We start from the raw sequence: 19,014 nt of genomic DNA, 5'->3' as shown, positions 1-19,014 counted from the left end.
ACAAAAGCGTGAACGCACAGTTCAGCGATTATACGTAAGCGGCATTAAAACGCATTGCTTTCCGTGCGGCTTCTCCAGTATTTTACTAAATGGAGGTGTGAATTCAACCTGTAGCCGCTCTCCTCAGAGCTCAAGCGGATTAAAGCATACCTGAGGTCAACAACACAAGCACAGTTCTAGAACGTTTTCGATCAAACTTTCCCATCTTCACAGCTTTGCTGATCTCGCCTCCCTTGTTACTGATGGCACTTGATTTAAGCGTTTCACCTTCATCATTATTTCTGCTATTGCTTTCCACAAAGGTTTCAGTGCAGTACTTTTTAAGTTATGATTTGCTATCATTTTGACGAAGCAGAGGTCCTATTTGTTAAGAATTCTCACAAATCAAGGTCAGTGTACAGGCGAAGGTTCAAACAGGAGCTCCCAGGGTACTGTGGACTAGGCAGGCTCGGAGTCAAAGAAAGAAACTAGGTGGAGGCAGGAAAACAGGCTGACAGTAAGAACACGGCTCAGTACAAGGCACTCAGGAGGCTGAGGCAAGACTTCGCCAAAAAACCGAGGCTTAGACAGGCTTTATATAACTTTTAAAACGTTTCGAGGGTGTGGCAAATGAGGTGATGACAGGTAGCACCCAATCACAAACCGGGGAACAGATATATCATTTTGTACTTTCCATTTATGTGTATATGGTCAAAACGTGATCTCAGATCACCAGCTTGCTCTTAATTTTTCCTGTGCCGAATCCCGGCAAAACATTTGAAACATTTCGAAACTGTGACGCAATGAAGTCGCGTTCGGCCTAGTCACGCGCCTTTTCATACGGACTTCGGAGCAGTGTACAGTATGGTAACGCTCTGCTCCAAATGAATCGAAGCCGTTTCGAGTCTGACATCACTACTATTTCGTCTTTCTTTTAAACCAGCAAGAGCAAATGATTCCTGGCTCAAACATCCAAATATATTAGCAGCCCAATGATGTGCAATTTTAAGCAGTGCTGATTTTAATTGGATTTCAAAATCACCGCTGAGGTTCTGTTTCCTCACTTGTTAACACATCACGGATGAAGACAATTCTTAAGAATGACGCTGGAGAGAACCAGCAGAGCGATCTGCGCACCTGGACTCAATTCCTGACCCTGGAGACGCGCAGAGCGTCTGAGCTCCTCGTGCGCCCGCTTCAGCCTGCTGCTGTCCAATCGCCGAGCTCAGCCGATCAGCGCGCAGAGAGAACTTAAGGCGCTGAGCGCGGCTTTCCTCTAGTTCCTCTCCGAGTTCCGCCATGGAGAAGTCTGGGGTCAGTGGGAAAGTGTGGAGTCTGTGTGCCTTGCTTTTTGTGTTGCTGGATGTGGCTCTAGCCCAGAATCAGAAATGTCTGGTGAGCGATAATGACAAGGTGGTGTGTGGAGACCCGACCATCACGAGAGCCGACTGTGAAGCAGGAAACTGTTGCTTTGATCAGACAAGCCAGAGGCGCTGCTACTATGGGAATGACGGTGGGTTTGTGTAACCTGCGCATTTCGGAGCAGGATTCCTTTTTTTATACTGGGACTGAATCCAGCCTTTGTATCCCCTCAGTGACTGTGCAGTGCACCAGGGATGGTCAGTTTGTGGTTGTGGTGTCCAGGAATGCCACCAGCCCTCCGCTGAGCCTGGACTCGGTCAGTCTGCTGGGGGGTGGCAGTGCAGCCTGTGGCCCTGTTGGCACCACTGCTGGCTTTGCCATGTTCAAGTTCCCAGTCAGTGCCTGTGGCACCAGGATGAGGGTGAGTTGCAGCCAGTGTCTTGTTCCCAGAGCGCCAGCGTGTGCAGGCTGTGCCCGTCATGTCCCCACCCCTCTTCCAGGTGGAGGCTGGTGCTGTAGTGTATGAGAACCTGATGAACTCCAGCTTCGAGGTGAGGCCGGGACCTGATGGCTCCATCACGAGGGACAGTGCCTACAGGTGGGCAGGTTGCCTTCTCCTTCCTCGGCTCCCCTCGGCCTGTGCCAGTTCCTGATGGCCGGCTTCTTCCTGCAGGCTGTTCTTCCAGTGCAAGTATGCAGATGATGAGCTGGTTCCTCTGCAGGCAGTGGTCTATACGGTCTCTCCACCCCCTCCAGCAGTGTCCCCAGGACCTCTCCGTGTGGAGCTCCAACTGGCGAGAGGTACCTCTGCTGAGCCTTCAGCTCTGCTCGGCTGCCCTGCAGGGTGAAATAGTGCTAAAGCTCCTTCCTCCTCCTCAGGAGAGCAGTATGACTCCTACTACAGTGAGGGTGACTACCCTGTGACCAAGGTCCTGCAGGATCCTGTGTATGTGGAGGTTCACATCTTGCAGAGGACAGATCCCAATATTGTCCTGACGCTGGGAGACTGCTGGGCCACTTCCACCCCAAGCCCTCTGAGCCAGCCCCAGTGGAGCCTCCTGGTTGCTGGGTAACCTGTCCTCTGTAGCTCTTGCTGGATTCCCCACTGCTGACCCCTGCTGGCAGAGCTCTCACCCTGCTCCTCCTGTTGCAGGTGCCCATACAGAGATGACAACTACCAGACCACTCTGATCCCTGTGGGCGGCTCCTCAGGGCTGCTGTACCCAACGCACTACCAGCGCTTCATGGTCCGGATGTTCACTTTTGTGGACCCTGCCTCCCAGCTCCCCCTGAAGGAGACGGTAAGGAGCCGCGGCTGGGAGGCACCAGCTTGATGCCCGAGGGCAGCTGACCTTCTCTCAGCCCTGCTCTGCTCTCTCCAGGTCTACATCCACTGCAGTGCAGCGGTGTGCCAGCCTACTGCTACTGACCGCTGTGTCCCAACCTGCATCAGCAGGAGGAGTGAGTACCTGTCGCATGTCGGCTCCAGTGCTCCAGCTGAGGGGTAGCTGTTGGCTGCTGAATCCTGGTCGTCAGTCCTCCCAGCAGTTCTTCTGTTCCTCTTCCAGGAAGGGCTGTTGCTGCAGCACGCGGGGGCTCCTCCAAAGACACTGCAGTGGTCTCTAGTGGAGAAGTGATCCTGACTGCCTCTGAGCTCCCAGCCCAGGGTGAAGCGCATCGGCTCTGGTCTGAAGGTGAGAGGCTCCACTGTGTGAGCGGTGTTGGCGTGTTGCTCTGGCTGTGTACTGACTGCTGCCTGCTCTCTCCTCAGTGCCCCAGGTCTTCAGCTATGGTTTGCTGGCAGTAGCTGCCTCCACTGTGCTTGTGGTCTCTGCTCTGCTGCTGGTAGCTGTGTGGAGATTCAGACCTTGTACACAGAACAAAGCTGTAACTGGAGCATAATAAAGGGAGAAGTGAACTCTGGTCCTCCTCAGCCTTTTTCCTTTTTACTTTCTTAAAGATTGTATAAGACGCTTACAGCTGCGTTCTTTCTAGACGGAATGGTGGCAAAAACGCTGCTTAACAGATCAATGTAATGATTATTGCAGCAAGAGCACTTTTTGCATATACTGGCTTTTCTGCATCCAGCTCTGAAACCTCTTCCAGAACCACAGTCTGCTCCCTCTCCTTCATCTCGGTAATCTGACCGCTGAGGAAGGTAATTAATAGTGCAGGTGCTGCTTGGAGTCGTGGGCAGCGCTGTTCCCCTTGCAGCGACTGTAGGGGAGCCGATTTCGTACCTCCACTTACTGCGGCAGTACTGCCTGCTCCTCACACAGGCCCAACGTCATGCAATCCAGGAAGTGGCTTTAGAGCGGAATAATCTGTGGTCTTGGCTTCTGTTCTCTGAAGAGAAATGGAAGTGGCGGGATTGGACTTGGGGTACCTGGGCGGTCATTTGGGAGACACTGGTCCATACTTGATGATAAAAATAAAATCAGGTTTTTCACTCAAAAACACCAACATTCATGATCACCTAAATGACATGATTTCAAGGGGGGTTAGTGACGGGTGTAAAATGTCTGGGATCAGTGATCAATCATGCAGTTGAATATTGCAATCGGCGCAGTTTATTGGCATCGCAAGAATTTTGAGCAATATTTGCCTCTACTACAATTGGAGAAACTTTTAATCCTGTTAAAAGCTAGGAGAGAAACCTTTGACAACTTGGGGATTTTTGACCAATCTCAATTCCCCACGTGATTCGGAAGCCCTCGTCTGAAAGAAAAATGAGGCATTAACTTTAAAAGATTAAACCCTGCTGAACGTGCAAGAAGACTGACCTCTTTCAAATTGTATTTTGAACCACCAGTGTATGTGGTAATTATTCTGAAGTAATACTTCAATTATTAATTATTTACTTCCACTTGTATAGCGCTTTTCTGGTAATGTGGACTCCCCTCCACCACCTGGAGGATGCGACGGCAGCCATAGTGCGCCAGAACGCTCACCACACCAGCTCTCAGGGGGGAGAAGATTCACAGATGGGGATTATTAGGAGGCCATGATTCTTTTAGAGAGACGCCCTGGGATTTTTAATGACCACAGAGAGTCAGGACCTCGGTTTTACGTCTCAGCCGAAGGACGGCGCCTGTTTACAGTCTAGTGTCCCCATCACTATACTGGGGCATTAGGACCCACATGGACCACAGGGTTAGCGCCCCCTGCTGGCCCCACTAACTCCTCTTCTGGCAGAAACCTTAGTTGTTCCCAGGAGCTCTCCCATCCAGGTACTGACCAGGCTCACACCTGCTCAGCTTTAGTGGGCTGCCAGTTGTGAGCTGCAGATGAAATGGCTGCTGGCTGTGCCGAATGTCGAAATTCAAACTTATTTTCCTAATGTGTGCGATTTCAGCCCGCAGGCACAGAGTACACGTGTTCTCTCGTCTGTCTGCAGCTCCTTCATTAGCGCCAACATCCCAGGCTTCTCCCTGCTTACGCGACACTGTCTCATTCGCTCTCTGATGCTCTAATGCAGCGGGTTTGTCTCGGCAACACGACTAATCAGTTCATTGATCTGAAATCACACGTGTAGCGCAAATTAAGACGTAATTTGAGTGGATTTAGGATTCATGTTAAACGAAATGTAAGATAAAAAAACTACACATTGAAAGGCCTGCCTGCATTTTCTATAATTTCATAATGCCCTATGTGATTTAACACTAAGGCAAAAACACATTTGACTAAGAATACGTTATCAGCAGCGATTTAGTCCTAGCCTGAGGTGGACTGGATTTTGCTGTAGTTTTACATTTTTATTTTCTCAAAATCCTCAAGAAAGGTTACGAAGTGCACCCCCTGGACGTCTTCACAGCCAGCACTGGGACGACATGATGCCATTTAAGGTAGAAATTGGATCATAATGCGTAATTACAACAGAACGCACTGACTCAGCCGGAGAAAATGGAAACATTAAATAAAAGAATACGTAAAACATCACCGGTCCTATTGTTTCATGATCGCTGCTCTGATCTTCCCCGACTCCCGCGCTCTATCCGGGCTCCTCAGTACGAGCGGACACTGAGTTTGTTCGCGTGAGAATCTGCTTTCTCTGTCGGCAAACCTGAACCTCATTAAGAGAGAATATCTCTGTGCCTTTAAAAAGACGTACTTCGCAAACAGTAGGTATCATGGATTCGTTCTCTGTGGGAAACAAAATGTGGGTTTCGGGCATTTCTCTCTTCAGCGTCTTGGTGTTCTTTTGTTGCGGCGTTTTCTGTGACGCCGCTACATGGCGCTCAGCTCCCGGACGGCGAACCGGTATCACGCACAAGGGGGCTGTGTTCTACAAAACTCCTTGGTTTCCACAGCAGGATACGCCGCTCGGGCGGGCTGTGTCGGTAGCGTGCGGGGAGAGTCAAATCGTGGTGCAAGTCAGGAGAGACCTGTTCGGTACCGGTCAGCTGATCAACTCCTCGGACGTCAGTCTGGGAGACTGTGCGGCCACAAGGCAAGACGACGCGGCGCAGGTCCTGATCTTCGAGTCCGAGCTGCAGGCGTGTCGTAGTTCGCTGACGGTAGGGTGTCCGGCTTTGACATTCTAGCTTCGTATTTTAGTGGTGTGCCGGCTTCACCTGTCGCTTCTCTCCCAGAGCGCGCCAGAGGAGCTAGTGTACAGCTTCTCTCTCAGCTACACCCCGCGGGCGATTGCCAACACCCCCATCGTGAGAACTAATGGCGCCGTTGTCGGTATTGAGTGTCGCTACATGAGGTGAGGGAGGCATCTGCTGTCCTGCAGGGTCCACGGAGCTCCAGGGCTGAATAAGGACCGTGTCACTCTGCCGGAGTCTCTTTCCCAGGTTTTACAATGTGAGCAGCAGCGCCCTGAAGCCCACCTGGGTCCCCTACACTTCCACCAAGTCTGCGGAGGATGTCCTGGATTTCTCCCTGGTGCTCATGGCTGGTATGTGCTCCTGTAGGGAGAGGTGCAGCAAGACTCCCTTTCGCACTGGGGATGTCTGCTAGAGAAGATTGCTTTGTTGAATTGGCTTGACTGGGGGTCTATGAAGGCTTGCTCCCAGTAACCGGAGCTCTTTGAAGGGATCTGTATTTGGGAGACGTTCATCTGGTTCTCTGCTATTTTCCTGCTGGACCTATTCGTCGCCATGAGTAATGGCTCCTCTCCAATGCTAGATGACTGGAGCTCCCCAAGGACCTCCAACGTGTTCTACCTGGGGGACGTCCTGAATATTGAAGCCTCCGTCAGCCAGGCCGACCACCAGCCCCTCCGGCTCTTTGTGGACAGCTGTGTGGCCACCCTGGTGCCTGACCAGACCTCTACCCCCAGATATGCCTTCATTGAGAATCACGGGTGAGTCCTGTGCCTTCTGATGGAGGAACTGCTGTGCAGACGGTGCACTTGCAATGACCTCCCCTCTCCCCCAGGTGCCTGACTGATGCCAGAACAACCGGCTCCAGTTCTCAGTTCATGCCAAGACCCCAGGACAGCAAGCTGAGGATGGAGCTGGATGCCTTCAGGTTCTATCAAGATGCCAGGAGCTCAGTGAGTGTCTTCCTGTGGCCTCTGGGCTGTGAGGAGGTTTAGCTGCAGTGGAGCCTCTGACTGAAGGTGTGCTGTTCCAGATCTACATCACCTGCCTTCTGAAGGTGACTGCTGCTTCCCAGAGTGTGGACTCCCTGAACAAGGCCTGCTACACTACTGGGAATGTGTAAGTGAGGAGGAGGGTGTTGGCTGCAATGTGCTCTGATGCGGGTGTCTGCAGTGATGCCTGTCCTGCTGTAGGTGGCGGTCTGTGGATGGGAGTGATCAGGTGTGCAGCTGCTGTGACTCCAGCTGTCCTACTACCAAATCCAGGCACTGGATGAGAATGAAGAGGGATCTGGGATCTAAAGAGGGTGAGACTCTCTCTTGCTTGTGGTTTCTCAAAATGAGGAGAGGGGCTTCTAGTTCTTGTAGATGCTAGTGTTCCACTCCAGTAGTATGAACATTGGTACATTGAGGGATTGTGAGCAGAAGTCTTCATAGAAAACCATGGCACTGTATGCTGTACACGATCCCTCCTGCTCTTATTCTTGGGGAATGTAGGCAAAATGTGGAAAAGCAACTGTTCTCTGGATTGCGACATGAAAAGGAGCGTTACAAAGGGTGTCCTTCCCTCCAACATGCTCCTTAAAAAATCCTGGTCAGGTTTATGTGAAAGTGAATGCTGTCTTCTGCAGCGCTGTAGGTTTTTCAATCCAGAATTCCTTCCAGTTGCAGCTGCTGAGTGGGAAGGCGATGCCACAGTTGGTCCTCTGTTTGTGCTGGGAGAGCAGGCTGTTGACAGCCCAGCAGAGGTGACAGGTCAGAGGTCTCAGCTGAGAGCACAGGAGGAAGGTGATGCAACAGGTAGAGGAAGCCTTTAGTACCCAACCTGTATACTGACTGGAGTCTCAGTGGGACTGAACTGGTCTAAAAGCATCTCTATGGTAGAGCAGTGTGAGCTAACCTGTCCTCTCTTTCCAGGAGTGTCTGCTGAGCCTGTGATCCTGGCTGCTCTGGGGGCAGTGGTGGGGCTGGTCTGTGTGGCTGTGCTGGGGACTGTCCTTTACAGGAGACTGCAGAGTAAATCCACTGAGCTGACTGTGATGGAGAAATAAAGGAGGGATTGGAAACTGTCTCTGTGTGATACTTGTTCCTTTGTTAAGCCAGTGCAATAGATCTTGACACCTGCTTAATGCGCTGACCTCTCATGTCCTCGCCATGCTAGCCCGTTCAGTGTCTTTGCCACAAGCACTGTGAGCAGAGGGCGAGCAATGCCTGGTGGGCTTGGGCTGTTACTGCACTGGCTCCAGTGGCTTTCAGCTAGTCTGACAGCCTTTCTTGTGCAGATGCTTAGCATTAAACTGCAGCTCCACTCTGTAGAGTAGATGCTATGGGTGGGGAGCTTCTCTGCAGCTGATGATGGCTGCTTCACTGTTCACTGCTGCTGTAGTACTCATGGGAGCAGCCTGGACTCCAGGCTGTTACACGTCCCTGACAGCAGCACATGGATGGCTGCTTTTTCTTCTAAGTCAGGTTCTAGGTGAGACAGCATCTTTTATGAACGTTAGAGGAGAGCCACAGGGCAGACACTTTCAGAGTGTTGCCATCTGAGGCTCTTGACTGTCACGGAGACGCCTGCTATGATTCTCCTTTCCTTCGGTTTTATGGAGTTACATGGTTAAAGGGATCTGACTTTTTTTACTTCGTTATGAGATGAAAATATTTTGTTACGACCACGGAGTTCAGTACCGAATGGAGCGGGCGTAGAAGTCGGAAAAAAGAGGTTAATCGGAAGCGGGGAAAGGTGTACACACACACACACACAGGGCCAGGGATTACAGCGCTACACCTACACTAACGGACACGAAGGGAAGAGCCTGTTTCCAGCCTCCGTCCCACTATATACAGTACAGTCCCCTAGTCCCCAGCCCGCCTTGCGTGCGCATGGCTCTACAGTATTCTCAAACTAAGTGTGTGGGTTTTTCTAAACAGTATTGTTCTTAGGCTTTCGTTCTAATGCACAGTACAGTCTAAGACAAGAGCCTAAACAAAATTAGCTTGCATGAGCAGAAGAGATGTAAACGAAGGCTGAAAAACCGCCGCAAGATCCTCCAGCTTCCTCTCTGTTAGATCCATGTAACTAACAAACGGTAGACACGTAGACTATTCGACGTGTTCTTGCTAGAAGTTAGCAGATTCTCGTTTGCCGCAATTGTACACGGGCCGTGTGGCTAAATAAATCCCACCTGGCTAAAAATCGTCCCTACCCGCACAAACAAAAGCGTGAACGCACAGTTCAGCGATTATACGTAAGCGGCATTAAAACGCATTGCTTTCCGTGCGGCTTCTCCAGTATTTTACTAAATGGAGGTGTGAATTCAACCTGTAGCCGCTCTCCTCAGAGCTCAAGCGGATTAAAGCATACCTGAGGTCAACAACACAAGCACAGTTCTAGAACGTTTTCGATCAAACTTTCCCATCTTCACAGCTTTGCTGATCTCGCCTCCCTTGTTACTGATGGCACTTGATTTAAGCGTTTCACCTTCATCATTATTTCTGCTATTGCTTTCCACAAAGGTTTCAGTGCAGTACTTTTTAAGTTATGATTTGCTATCATTTTGACGAAGCAGAGGTCCTATTTGTTAAGAATTCTCACAAATCAAGGTCAGTGTACAGGCGAAGGTTCAAACAGGAGCTCCCAGGGTACTGTGGACTAGGCAGGCTCGGAGTCAAAGAAAGAAACTAGGTGGAGGCAGGAAAACAGGCTGACAGTAAGAACACGGCTCAGTACAAGGCACTCAGGAGGCTGAGGCAAGACTTCGCCAAAAAACCGAGGCTTAGACAGGCTTTATATAACTTTTAAAACGTTTCGAGGGTGTGGCAAATGAGGTGATGACAGGTAGCACCCAATCACAAACCGGGGAACAGATATATCATTTTGTACTTTCCATTTATGTGTATATGGTCAAAACGTGATCTCAGATCACCAGCTTGCTCTTAATTTTTCCTGTGCCGAATCCCGGCAAAACATTTGAAACATTTCGAAACTGTGACGCAATGAAGTCGCGTTCGGCCTAGTCACGCGCCTTTTCATACGGACTTCGGAGCAGTGTACAGTATGGTAACGCTCTGCTCCAAATGAATCGAAGCCGTTTCGAGTCTGACATCACTACTATTTCGTCTTTCTTTTAAACCAGCAAGAGCAAATGATTCCTGGCTCAAACATCCAAATATATTAGCAGCCCAATGATGTGCAATTTTAAGCAGTGCTGATTTTAATTGGATTTCAAAATCACCGCTGAGGTTCTGTTTCCTCACTTGTTAACACATCACGGATGAAGACAATTCTTAAGAATGACGCTGGAGAGAACCAGCAGAGCGATCTGCGCACCTGGACTCAATTCCTGACCCTGGAGACGCGCAGAGCGTCTGAGCTCCTCGTGCGCCCGCTTCAGCCTGCTGCTGTCCAATCGCCGAGCTCAGCCGATCAGCGCGCAGAGAGAACTTAAGGCGCTGAGCGCGGCTTTCCTCTAGTTCCTCTCCGAGTTCCGCCATGGAGAAGTCTGGGGTCAGTGGGAAAGTGTGGAGTCTGTGTGCCTTGCTTTTTGTGTTGCTGGATGTGGCTCTAGCCCAGAATCAGAAATGTCTGGTGAGCGATAATGACAAGGTGGTGTGTGGAGACCCGACCATCACGAGAGCCGACTGTGAAGCAGGAAACTGTTGCTTTGATCAGACAAGCCAGAGGCGCTGCTACTATGGGAATGACGGTGGGTTTGTGTAACCTGCGCATTTCGGAGCAGGATTCCTTTTTTTATACTGGGACTGAATCCAGCCTTTGTATCCCCTCAGTGACTGTGCAGTGCACCAGGGATGGTCAGTTTGTGGTTGTGGTGTCCAGGAATGCCACCAGCCCTCCGCTGAGCCTGGACTCGGTCAGTCTGCTGGGGGGTGGCAGTGCAGCCTGTGGCCCTGTTGGCACCACTGCTGGCTTTGCCATGTTCAAGTTCCCAGTCAGTGCCTGTGGCACCAGGATGAGGGTGAGTTGCAGCCAGTGTCTTGTTCCCAGAGCGCCAGCGTGTGCAGGCTGTGCCCGTCATGTCCCCACCCCTCTTCCAGGTGGAGGCTGGTGCTGTAGTGTATGAGAACCTGATGAACTCCAGCTTCGAGGTGAGGCCGGGACCTGATGGCTCCATCACGAGGGACAGTGCCTACAGGTGGGCAGGTTGCCTTCTCCTTCCTCGGCTCCCCTCGGCCTGTGCCAGTTCCTGATGGCCGGCTTCTTCCTGCAGGCTGTTCTTCCAGTGCAAGTATGCAGATGATGAGCTGGTTCCTCTGCAGGCAGTGGTCTATACGGTCTCTCCACCCCCTCCAGCAGTGTCCCCAGGACCTCTCCGTGTGGAGCTCCAACTGGCGAGAGGTACCTCTGCTGAGCCTTCAGCTCTGCTCGGCTGCCCTGCAGGGTGAAATAGTGCTAAAGCTCCTTCCTCCTCCTCAGGAGAGCAGTATGACTCCTACTACAGTGAGGGTGACTACCCTGTGACCAAGGTCCTGCAGGATCCTGTGTATGTGGAGGTTCACATCTTGCAGAGGACAGATCCCAATATTGTCCTGACGCTGGGAGACTGCTGGGCCACTTCCACCCCAAGCCCTCTGAGCCAGCCCCAGTGGAGCCTCCTGGTTGCTGGGTAACCTGTCCTCTGTAGCTCTTGCTGGATTCCCCACTGCTGACCCCTGCTGGCAGAGCTCTCACCCTGCTCCTCCTGTTGCAGGTGCCCATACAGAGATGACAACTACCAGACCACTCTGATCCCTGTGGGCGGCTCCTCAGGGCTGCTGTACCCAACGCACTACCAGCGCTTCATGGTCCGGATGTTCACTTTTGTGGACCCTGCCTCCCAGCTCCCCCTGAAGGAGACGGTAAGGAGCCGCGGCTGGGAGGCACCAGCTTGATGCCCGAGGGCAGCTGACCTTCTCTCAGCCCTGCTCTGCTCTCTCCAGGTCTACATCCACTGCAGTGCAGCGGTGTGCCAGCCTACTGCTACTGACCGCTGTGTCCCAACCTGCATCAGCAGGAGGAGTGAGTACCTGTCGCATGTCGGCTCCAGTGCTCCAGCTGAGGGGTAGCTGTTGGCTGCTGAATCCTGGTCGTCAGTCCTCCCAGCAGTTCTTCTGTTCCTCTTCCAGGAAGGGCTGTTGCTGCAGCACGCGGGGGCTCCTCCAAAGACACTGCAGTGGTCTCTAGTGGAGAAGTGATCCTGACTGCCTCTGAGCTCCCAGCCCAGGGTGAAGCGCATCGGCTCTGGTCTGAAGGTGAGAGGCTCCACTGTGTGAGCGGTGTTGGCGTGTTGCTCTGGCTGTGTACTGACTGCTGCCTGCTCTCTCCTCAGTGCCCCAGGTCTTCAGCTATGGTTTGCTGGCAGTAGCTGCCTCCACTGTGCTTGTGGTCTCTGCTCTGCTGCTGGTAGCTGTGTGGAGATTCAGACCTTGTACACAGAACAAAGCTGTAACTGGAGCATAATAAAGGGAGAAGTGAACTCTGGTCCTCCTCAGCCTTTTTCCTTTTTACTTTCTTAAAGATTGTATAAGACGCTTACAGCTGCGTTCTTTCTAGACGGAATGGTGGCAAAAACGCTGCTTAACAGATCAATGTAATGATTATTGCAGCAAGAGCACTTTTTGCATATACTGGCTTTTCTGCATCCAGCTCTGAAACCTCTTCCAGAACCACAGTCTGCTCCCTCTCCTTCATCTCGGTAATCTGACCGCTGAGGAAGGTAATTAATAGTGCAGGTGCTGCTTGGAGTCGTGGGCAGCGCTGTTCCCCTTGCAGCGACTGTAGGGGAGCCGATTTCGTACCTCCACTTACTGCGGCAGTACTGCCTGCTCCTCACACAGGCCCAACGTCATGCAATCCAGGAAGTGGCTTTAGAGCGGAATAATCTGTGGTCTTGGCTTCTGTTCTCTGAAGAGAAATGGAAGTGGCGGGATTGGACTTGGGGTACCTGGGAGGTCATTTGGGAGACACTGGTCCATACTTGATGATAAAAATAAAATCAGGTTTTTCACTCAAAAACACCAACATTCATGATCACCTAAATGACATGATTTCAAGGGGGGTTAGTGACGGGTGTAAAATGTCTGGGATCAGTGATCAATCATGCAGTTGAATATTGCAATCGGCGCAGTTTATTGGCATCGCAAGAATTTTGAGCAATATTTGCCTCTACTACAATTGGAGAAACTTTTAATCCTGTTAAAAGCTAGGAGAGAAACCTTTGACAACTTGGGGATTTTTGACCAATCTCAATTCCCCACGTGATTCGGAAGCCCTCGTCTGAAAGAAAAATGAGGCATTAACTTTAAAAGATTAAACCCTGCTGAACGTGCAAGAAGACTGACCTCTTTCAAATTGTATTTTGAACCACCAGTGTATGTGGTAATTATTCTGAAGTAATACTTCAATTATTAATTATTTACTTCCACTTGTATAGCGCTTTTCTGGTAATGTGGACTCCCCTCCACCACCTGGAGGATGCGACGGCAGCCATAGTGCGCCAGAACGCTCACCACACCAGCTCTCAGGGGGGAGAAGATTCACAGATGGGGATTATTAGGAGGCCATGATTCTTTTAGAGAGACGCCCTGGGATTTTTAATGACCACAGAGAGTCAGGACCTCGGTTTTACGTCTCAGCCGAAGGACGGCGCCTGTTTACAGTCTAGTGTCCCCATCACTATACTGGGGCATTAGGACCCACATGGACCACAGGGTTAGCGCCCCCTGCTGGCCCCACTAACTCCTCTTCTGGCAGAAACCTTAGTTGTTCCCAGGAGCTCTCCCATCCAGGTACTGACCAGGCTCACACCTGCTCAGCTTTAGTGGGCTGCCAGTTGTGAGCTGCAGATGAAATGGCTGCTGGCTGTGCCGAATGTCGAAATTCAAACTTATTTTCCTAATGTGTGCGATTTCAGCCCGCAGGCACAGAGTACACGTGTTCTCTCGTCTGTCTGCAGCTCCTTCATTAGCGCCAACATCCCAGGCTTCTCCCTGCTTACGCGACACTGTCTCATTCGCTCTCTGATGCTCTAATGCAGCGGGTTTGTCTCGGCAACACGACTAATCAGTTCATTGATCTGAAATCACACGTGTAGCGCAAATTAAGACGTAATTTGAGTGGATTTAGGATTCATGTTAAACGAAATGTAAGATAAAAAAACTACACATTGAAAGGCCTGCCTGCATTTTCTATAATTTCATAATGCCCTATGTGATTTAACACTAAGGCAAAAACACATTTGACTAAGAATACGTTATCAGCAGCGATTTAGTCCTAGCCTGAGGTGGACTGGATTTTGCTGTAGTTTTACATTTTTATTTTCTCAAAATCCTCAAGAAAGGTTACGAAGTGCACCCCCTGGACGTCTTCACAGCCAGCACTGGGACGACATGATGCCATTTAAGGTAGAAATTGGATCATAATGCGTAATTACAACAGAACGCACTGACTCAGCCGGAGAAAATGGAAACATTAAATAAAAGAATACGTAAAACATCACCGGTCCTATTGTTTCATGATCGCTGCTCTGATCTTCCCCGACTCCCGCGCTCTATCCGGGCTCCTCAGTACGAGCGGACACTGAGTTTGTTCGCGTGAGAATCTGCTTTCTCTGTCGGCAAACCTGAACCTCATTAAGAGAGAATATCTCTGTGCCTTTAAAAAGACGTACTTCGCAAACAGTAGGTATCATGGATTCGTTCTCTGTGGGAAACAAAATGTGGGTTTCGGGCATTTCTCTCTTCAGCGTCTTGGTGTTCTTTTGTTGCGGCGTTTTCTGTGACGCCGCTACATGGCGCTCAGCTCCCGGACGGCGAACCGGTATCACGCACAAGGGGGCTGTGTTCTACAAAACTCCTTGGTTTCCACAGCAGGATACGCCGCTCGGGCGGGCTGTGTCGGTAGCGTGCGGGGAGAGTCAAATCGTGGTGCAAGTCAGGAGAGACCTGTTCGGTACCGGTCAGCTGATCAACTCCTCGGACGTCAGTCTGGGAGACTGTGCGGCCACAAGGCAAGACGACGCGGCGCAGGTCCTGATCTTCGAGTCCGAGCTGCAGGCGTGTCGTAGTTCGCTGACGGTAGGGTGTCCGGCTTTGACATTCTAGCTTCGTATTTTAGTGGTGTGCCGGCTTCACCTGTCGCTTCTCTCCCAGAGCGCGCCAGAGGAGCTAGTGTACAGCTTCTCTCTCAGCTACACCCCGCGGGCGATTGCCAACACCCCCATCGTGAGAACTAATGGCGCCGTTGTCGGTATTGAGTGTCGCTACATGAGGTGAGGGAGGCATCTGCTGTCCTGCAGGGTCCACGGAGCTCCAGGGCTGAATAAGGACCGTGTCACTCTGCCGGAGTCTCTTTCCCAGGTTTTACAATGTGAGCAGCAGCGCCCTGAAGCCCACCTGGGTCCCCTACACTTCCACCAAGTCTGCGGAGGATGTCCTGGATTTCTCCCTGGTGCTCATGGCTGGTATGTGCTCCTGTAGGGAGAGGTGCAGCAAGACTCCCTTTCGCACTGGGGATGTCTGCTAGAGAAGATTGCTTTGTTGAATTGGCTTGACTGGGGGTCTATGAAGGCTTGCTCCCAGTAACCGGAGCTCTTTGAAGGGATCTGTATTTGGGAGACGTTCATCTGGTTCTCTGCTATTTTCCTGCTGGACCTATTCGTCGCCATGAGTAATGGCTCCTCTCCAATGCTAGATGACTGGAGCTCCCCAAGGACCTCCAACGTGTTCTACCTGGGGGACGTCCTGAATATTGAAGCCTCCGTCAGCCAGGCCGACCACCAGCCCCTCCGGCTCTTTGTGGACAGCTGTGTGGCCACCCTGGTGCCTGACCAGACCTCTACCCCCAGATATGCCTTCATTGAGAATCACGGGTGAGTCCTGTGCCTTCTGATGGAGGAACTGCTGTGCAGACGGTGCACTTGCAATGACCTCCCCTCTCCCCCAGGTGCCTGACTGATGCCAGAACAACCGGCTCCAGTTCTCAGTTCATGCCAAGACCCCAGGACAGCAAGCTGAGGATGGAGCTGGATGCCTTCAGGTTCTATCAAGATGCCAGGAGCTCAGTGAGTGTCTTCCTGTGGCCTCTGGGCTGTGAGGAGGTTTAGCTGCAGTGGAGCCTCTGACTGAAGGTGTGCTGTTCCAGATCTACATCACCTGCCTTCTGAAGGTGACTGCTGCTTCCCAGAGTGTGGACTCCCTGAACAAGGCCTGCTACACTACTGGGAATGTGTAAGTGAGGAGGAGGGTGTTGGCTGCAATGTGCTCTGATGCGGGTGTCTGCAGTGATGCCTGTCCTGCTGTAGGTGGCGGTCTGTGGATGGGAGTGATCAGGTGTGCAGCTGCTGTGACTCCAGCTGTCCTACTACCAAATCCAGGCACTGGATGAGAATGAAGAGGGATCTGGGATCTAAAGAGGGTGAGACTCTCTCTTGCTTGTGGTTTCTCAAAATGAGGAGAGGGGCTTCTAGTTCTTGTAGATGCTAGTGTTCCACTCCAGTAGTATGAACATTGGTACATTGAGGGATTGTGAGCAGAAGTCTTCATAGAAAACCATGGCACTGTATGCTGTACACGATCCCTCCTGCTCTTATTCTTGGGGAATGTAGGCAAAATGTGGAAAAGCAACTGTTCTCTGGATTGCGACATGAAAAGGAGCGTTACAAAGGGTGTCCTTCCCTCCAACATGCTCCTTAAAAAATCCTGGTCAGGTTTATGTGAAAGTGAATGCTGTCTTCTGCAGCGCTGTAGGTTTTTCAATCCAGAATTCCTTCCAGTTGCAGCTGCTGAGTGGGAAGGCGATGCCACAGTTGGTCCTCTGTTTGTGCTGGGAGAGCAGGCTGTTGACAGCCCAGCAGAGGTGACAGGTCAGAGGTCTCAGCTGAGAGCACAGGAGGAAGGTGATGCAACAGGTAGAGGAAGCCTTTAGTACCCAACCTGTATACTGACTGGAGTCTCAGTGGGACTGAACTGGTCTAAAAGCATCTCTATGGTAGAGCAGTGTGAGCTAACCTGTCCTCTCTTTCCAGGAGTGTCTGCTGAGCCTGTGATCCTGGCTGCTCTGGGGGCAGTGGTGGGGCTGGTCTGTGTGGCTGTGCTGGGGACTGTCCTTTACAGGAGACTGCAGAGTAAATCCACTGAGCTGACTGTGATGGAGAAATAAAGGAGGGATTGGAAACTGTCTCTGTGTGATACTTGTTCCTTTGTTAAGCCAGTGCAATAGATCTTGACACCTGCTTAATGCGCTGACCTCTCATGTCCTCGCCATGCTAGCCCGTTCAGTGTCTTTGCCACAAGCACTGTGAGCAGAGGGCGAGCAATGCCTGGTGGGCTTGGGCTGTTACTGCACTGGCTCCAGTGGCTTTCAGCTAGTCTGACAGCCTTTCTTGTGCAGATGCTTAGCATTAAACTGCAGCTCCACTCTGTAGAGTAGATGCTATGGGTGGGGAGCTTCTCTGCAGCTGATGATGGCTGCTTCACTGTTCACTGCTGCTGTAGTACTCATGGGAGCAGCCTGGACTCCAGGCTGTTACACGTCCCTGACAGCAGCACATGGATGGCTGCTTTTTCTTCTAAGTCAGGTTCTAGGTGAGACAGCATCTTTTATGAACGTTAGAGGAGAGCCACAGGGCAGACACTTTCAGAGTGTTGCCATCTGAGGCTCTTGACTGTCACGGAGACGCCTGCTATGATTCTCCTTTCCTTCGGTTTTATGGAGTTACATGGTTAAAGGGATCTGACTTTTTTTACTTCGTTATGAGATGAAAATATTTTGTTACGACCACGGAGTTCAGTACCGAATGGAGCGGGCGTAGAAGTCGGAAAAAAGAGGTTAATCGGAAGCGGGGAAAGGTGTACACACACACACAGGGCCAGGGATTACAGCGCTACACCTACACTAACGGACACGAAGGGAAGAGCCTGTTTCCAGCCTCCGTCCCACTATATACAGTACAGTCCCCTAGTCCCCAGCCCGCCTTGCGTGCGCATGGCTCTACAGTATTCTCAAACTAAGTGTGTGGGTTTTTCTAAACAGTATTGTTCTTAGGCTTTCGTTCTAATGCACAGTACAGTCTAAGACAAGAGCCTAAACAAAATTAGCTTGCATGAGCAGAAGAGATGTAAACGAAGGCTGAAAAACCGCCGCAAGATCCTCCAGCTTCCTCTCTGTTAGATCCATGTAACTAACAAACGGTAGACACGTAGACTATTCGACGTGTTCTTGCTAGAAGTTAGCAGATTCTCGTTTGCCGCAATTGTACACGGGCCGTGTGGCTAAATAAATCCCACCTGGCTAAAAATCGTCCCTACCCGCACAAACAAAAGCGTGAACGCACAGTTCAGCGATTATACGTAAGCGGCATTAAAACGCATTGCTTTCCGTGCGGCTTCTCCAGTATTTTACTAAATGGAGGTGTGAATTCAACCTGTAGCCGCTCTCCTCAGAGCTCAAGCGGATTAAAGCATACCTGAGGTCAACAACACAAGCACAGTTCTAGAACGTTTTCGATCAAACTTTCCCATCTTCACAGCTTTGCTGATCTCGCCTCCCTTGTTACTGATGGCACTTGATTTAAGCGTTTCACCTTCATCATTATTTCTGCTATTGCTTTCCACAAAGGTTTCAGTGCAGTACTTTTTAAGTTATGATTTGCTATCATTTTGACGAAGCAGAGGTCCTATTTGTTAAGAATTCTCACAAATCAAGGTCAGTGTACAGGCGAAGGTTCAAACAGGAGCTCCCAGGGTACTGTGGACTAGGCAGGCTCGGAGTCAAAGAAAGAAACTAGGTGGAGGCAGGAAAACAGGCTGACAGTAAGAACACGGCTCAGTACAAGGCACTCAGGAGGCTGAGGCAAGACTTCGCCAAAAAACCGAGGCTTAGACAGGCTTTATATAACTTTTAAAACGTTTCGAGGGTGTGGCAAATGAGGTGATGACAGGTAGCACCCAATCACAAACCGGGGAACAGATATATCATTTTGTACTTTCCATTTATGTGTATATGGTCAAAACGTGATCTCAGATCACCAGCTTGCTCTTAATTTTTCCTGTGCCGAATCCCGGCAAAACATTTGAAACATTTCGAAACTGTGACGCAATGAAGTCGCGTTCGGCCTAGTCACGCGCCTTTT

The 19,014-nt window shown here is 50.8% G+C and overlaps 4 protein-coding genes across 4 annotated transcripts; all 4 read left to right on the top strand.

Moving 5' to 3' along the window:
- Positions 1-1,278: 1,278 nt before the first annotated feature.
- On the top strand, positions 1,279-3,243 carry LOC148838221 (zona pellucida sperm-binding protein 4-like). Its single transcript, XM_088911488.1, has 9 exons — positions 1,279-1,492; positions 1,575-1,762; positions 1,842-1,939; positions 2,015-2,142; positions 2,221-2,410; positions 2,495-2,642; positions 2,724-2,802; positions 2,910-3,035; positions 3,113-3,243. The coding sequence occupies exons 1-9, from the start codon at positions 1,279-1,281 to the stop codon at positions 3,241-3,243; spliced, it is 1,302 nt and encodes a 433-aa protein (XP_088767614.1).
- A 2,228-nt stretch (positions 3,244-5,471) lies between these two features.
- On the top strand, positions 5,472-7,941 carry LOC148838220 (zona pellucida sperm-binding protein 3-like). Its single transcript, XM_088911309.1, has 9 exons — positions 5,472-5,858; positions 5,934-6,052; positions 6,141-6,244; positions 6,475-6,652; positions 6,727-6,844; positions 6,925-7,010; positions 7,085-7,197; positions 7,556-7,690; positions 7,808-7,941. The coding sequence occupies exons 1-9, from the start codon at positions 5,472-5,474 to the stop codon at positions 7,939-7,941; spliced, it is 1,374 nt and encodes a 457-aa protein (XP_088767435.1).
- Positions 7,942-10,379: 2,438 nt separating this feature from the next.
- LOC148838219 (zona pellucida sperm-binding protein 4-like) lies at positions 10,380-12,344 on the top strand. Its single transcript, XM_088911487.1, has 9 exons — positions 10,380-10,593; positions 10,676-10,863; positions 10,943-11,040; positions 11,116-11,243; positions 11,322-11,511; positions 11,596-11,743; positions 11,825-11,903; positions 12,011-12,136; positions 12,214-12,344. Exons 1-9 carry the CDS (start codon positions 10,380-10,382, stop codon positions 12,342-12,344), a joined length of 1,302 nt encoding a protein of 433 aa, XP_088767613.1.
- A 2,228-nt stretch (positions 12,345-14,572) lies between these two features.
- LOC148838218 (zona pellucida sperm-binding protein 3-like) lies at positions 14,573-17,042 on the top strand. Its single transcript, XM_088911310.1, has 9 exons — positions 14,573-14,959; positions 15,035-15,153; positions 15,242-15,345; positions 15,576-15,753; positions 15,828-15,945; positions 16,026-16,111; positions 16,186-16,298; positions 16,657-16,791; positions 16,909-17,042. The coding sequence occupies exons 1-9, from the start codon at positions 14,573-14,575 to the stop codon at positions 17,040-17,042; spliced, it is 1,374 nt and encodes a 457-aa protein (XP_088767436.1).
- The last annotated feature ends 1,972 nt before the right edge of the window (positions 17,043-19,014 follow it).

Source organism: Atractosteus spatula, chromosome 3 (genome assembly GCF_055471065.1).
Source record: "Atractosteus spatula isolate fAtrSpa1 chromosome 3, fAtrSpa1.hap1, whole genome shotgun sequence".
Taxonomy (NCBI): domain Eukaryota; kingdom Metazoa; phylum Chordata; class Actinopteri; order Semionotiformes; family Lepisosteidae; genus Atractosteus; species Atractosteus spatula.
This window is presented reverse-complemented; position numbering and strand designations above follow the sequence as displayed.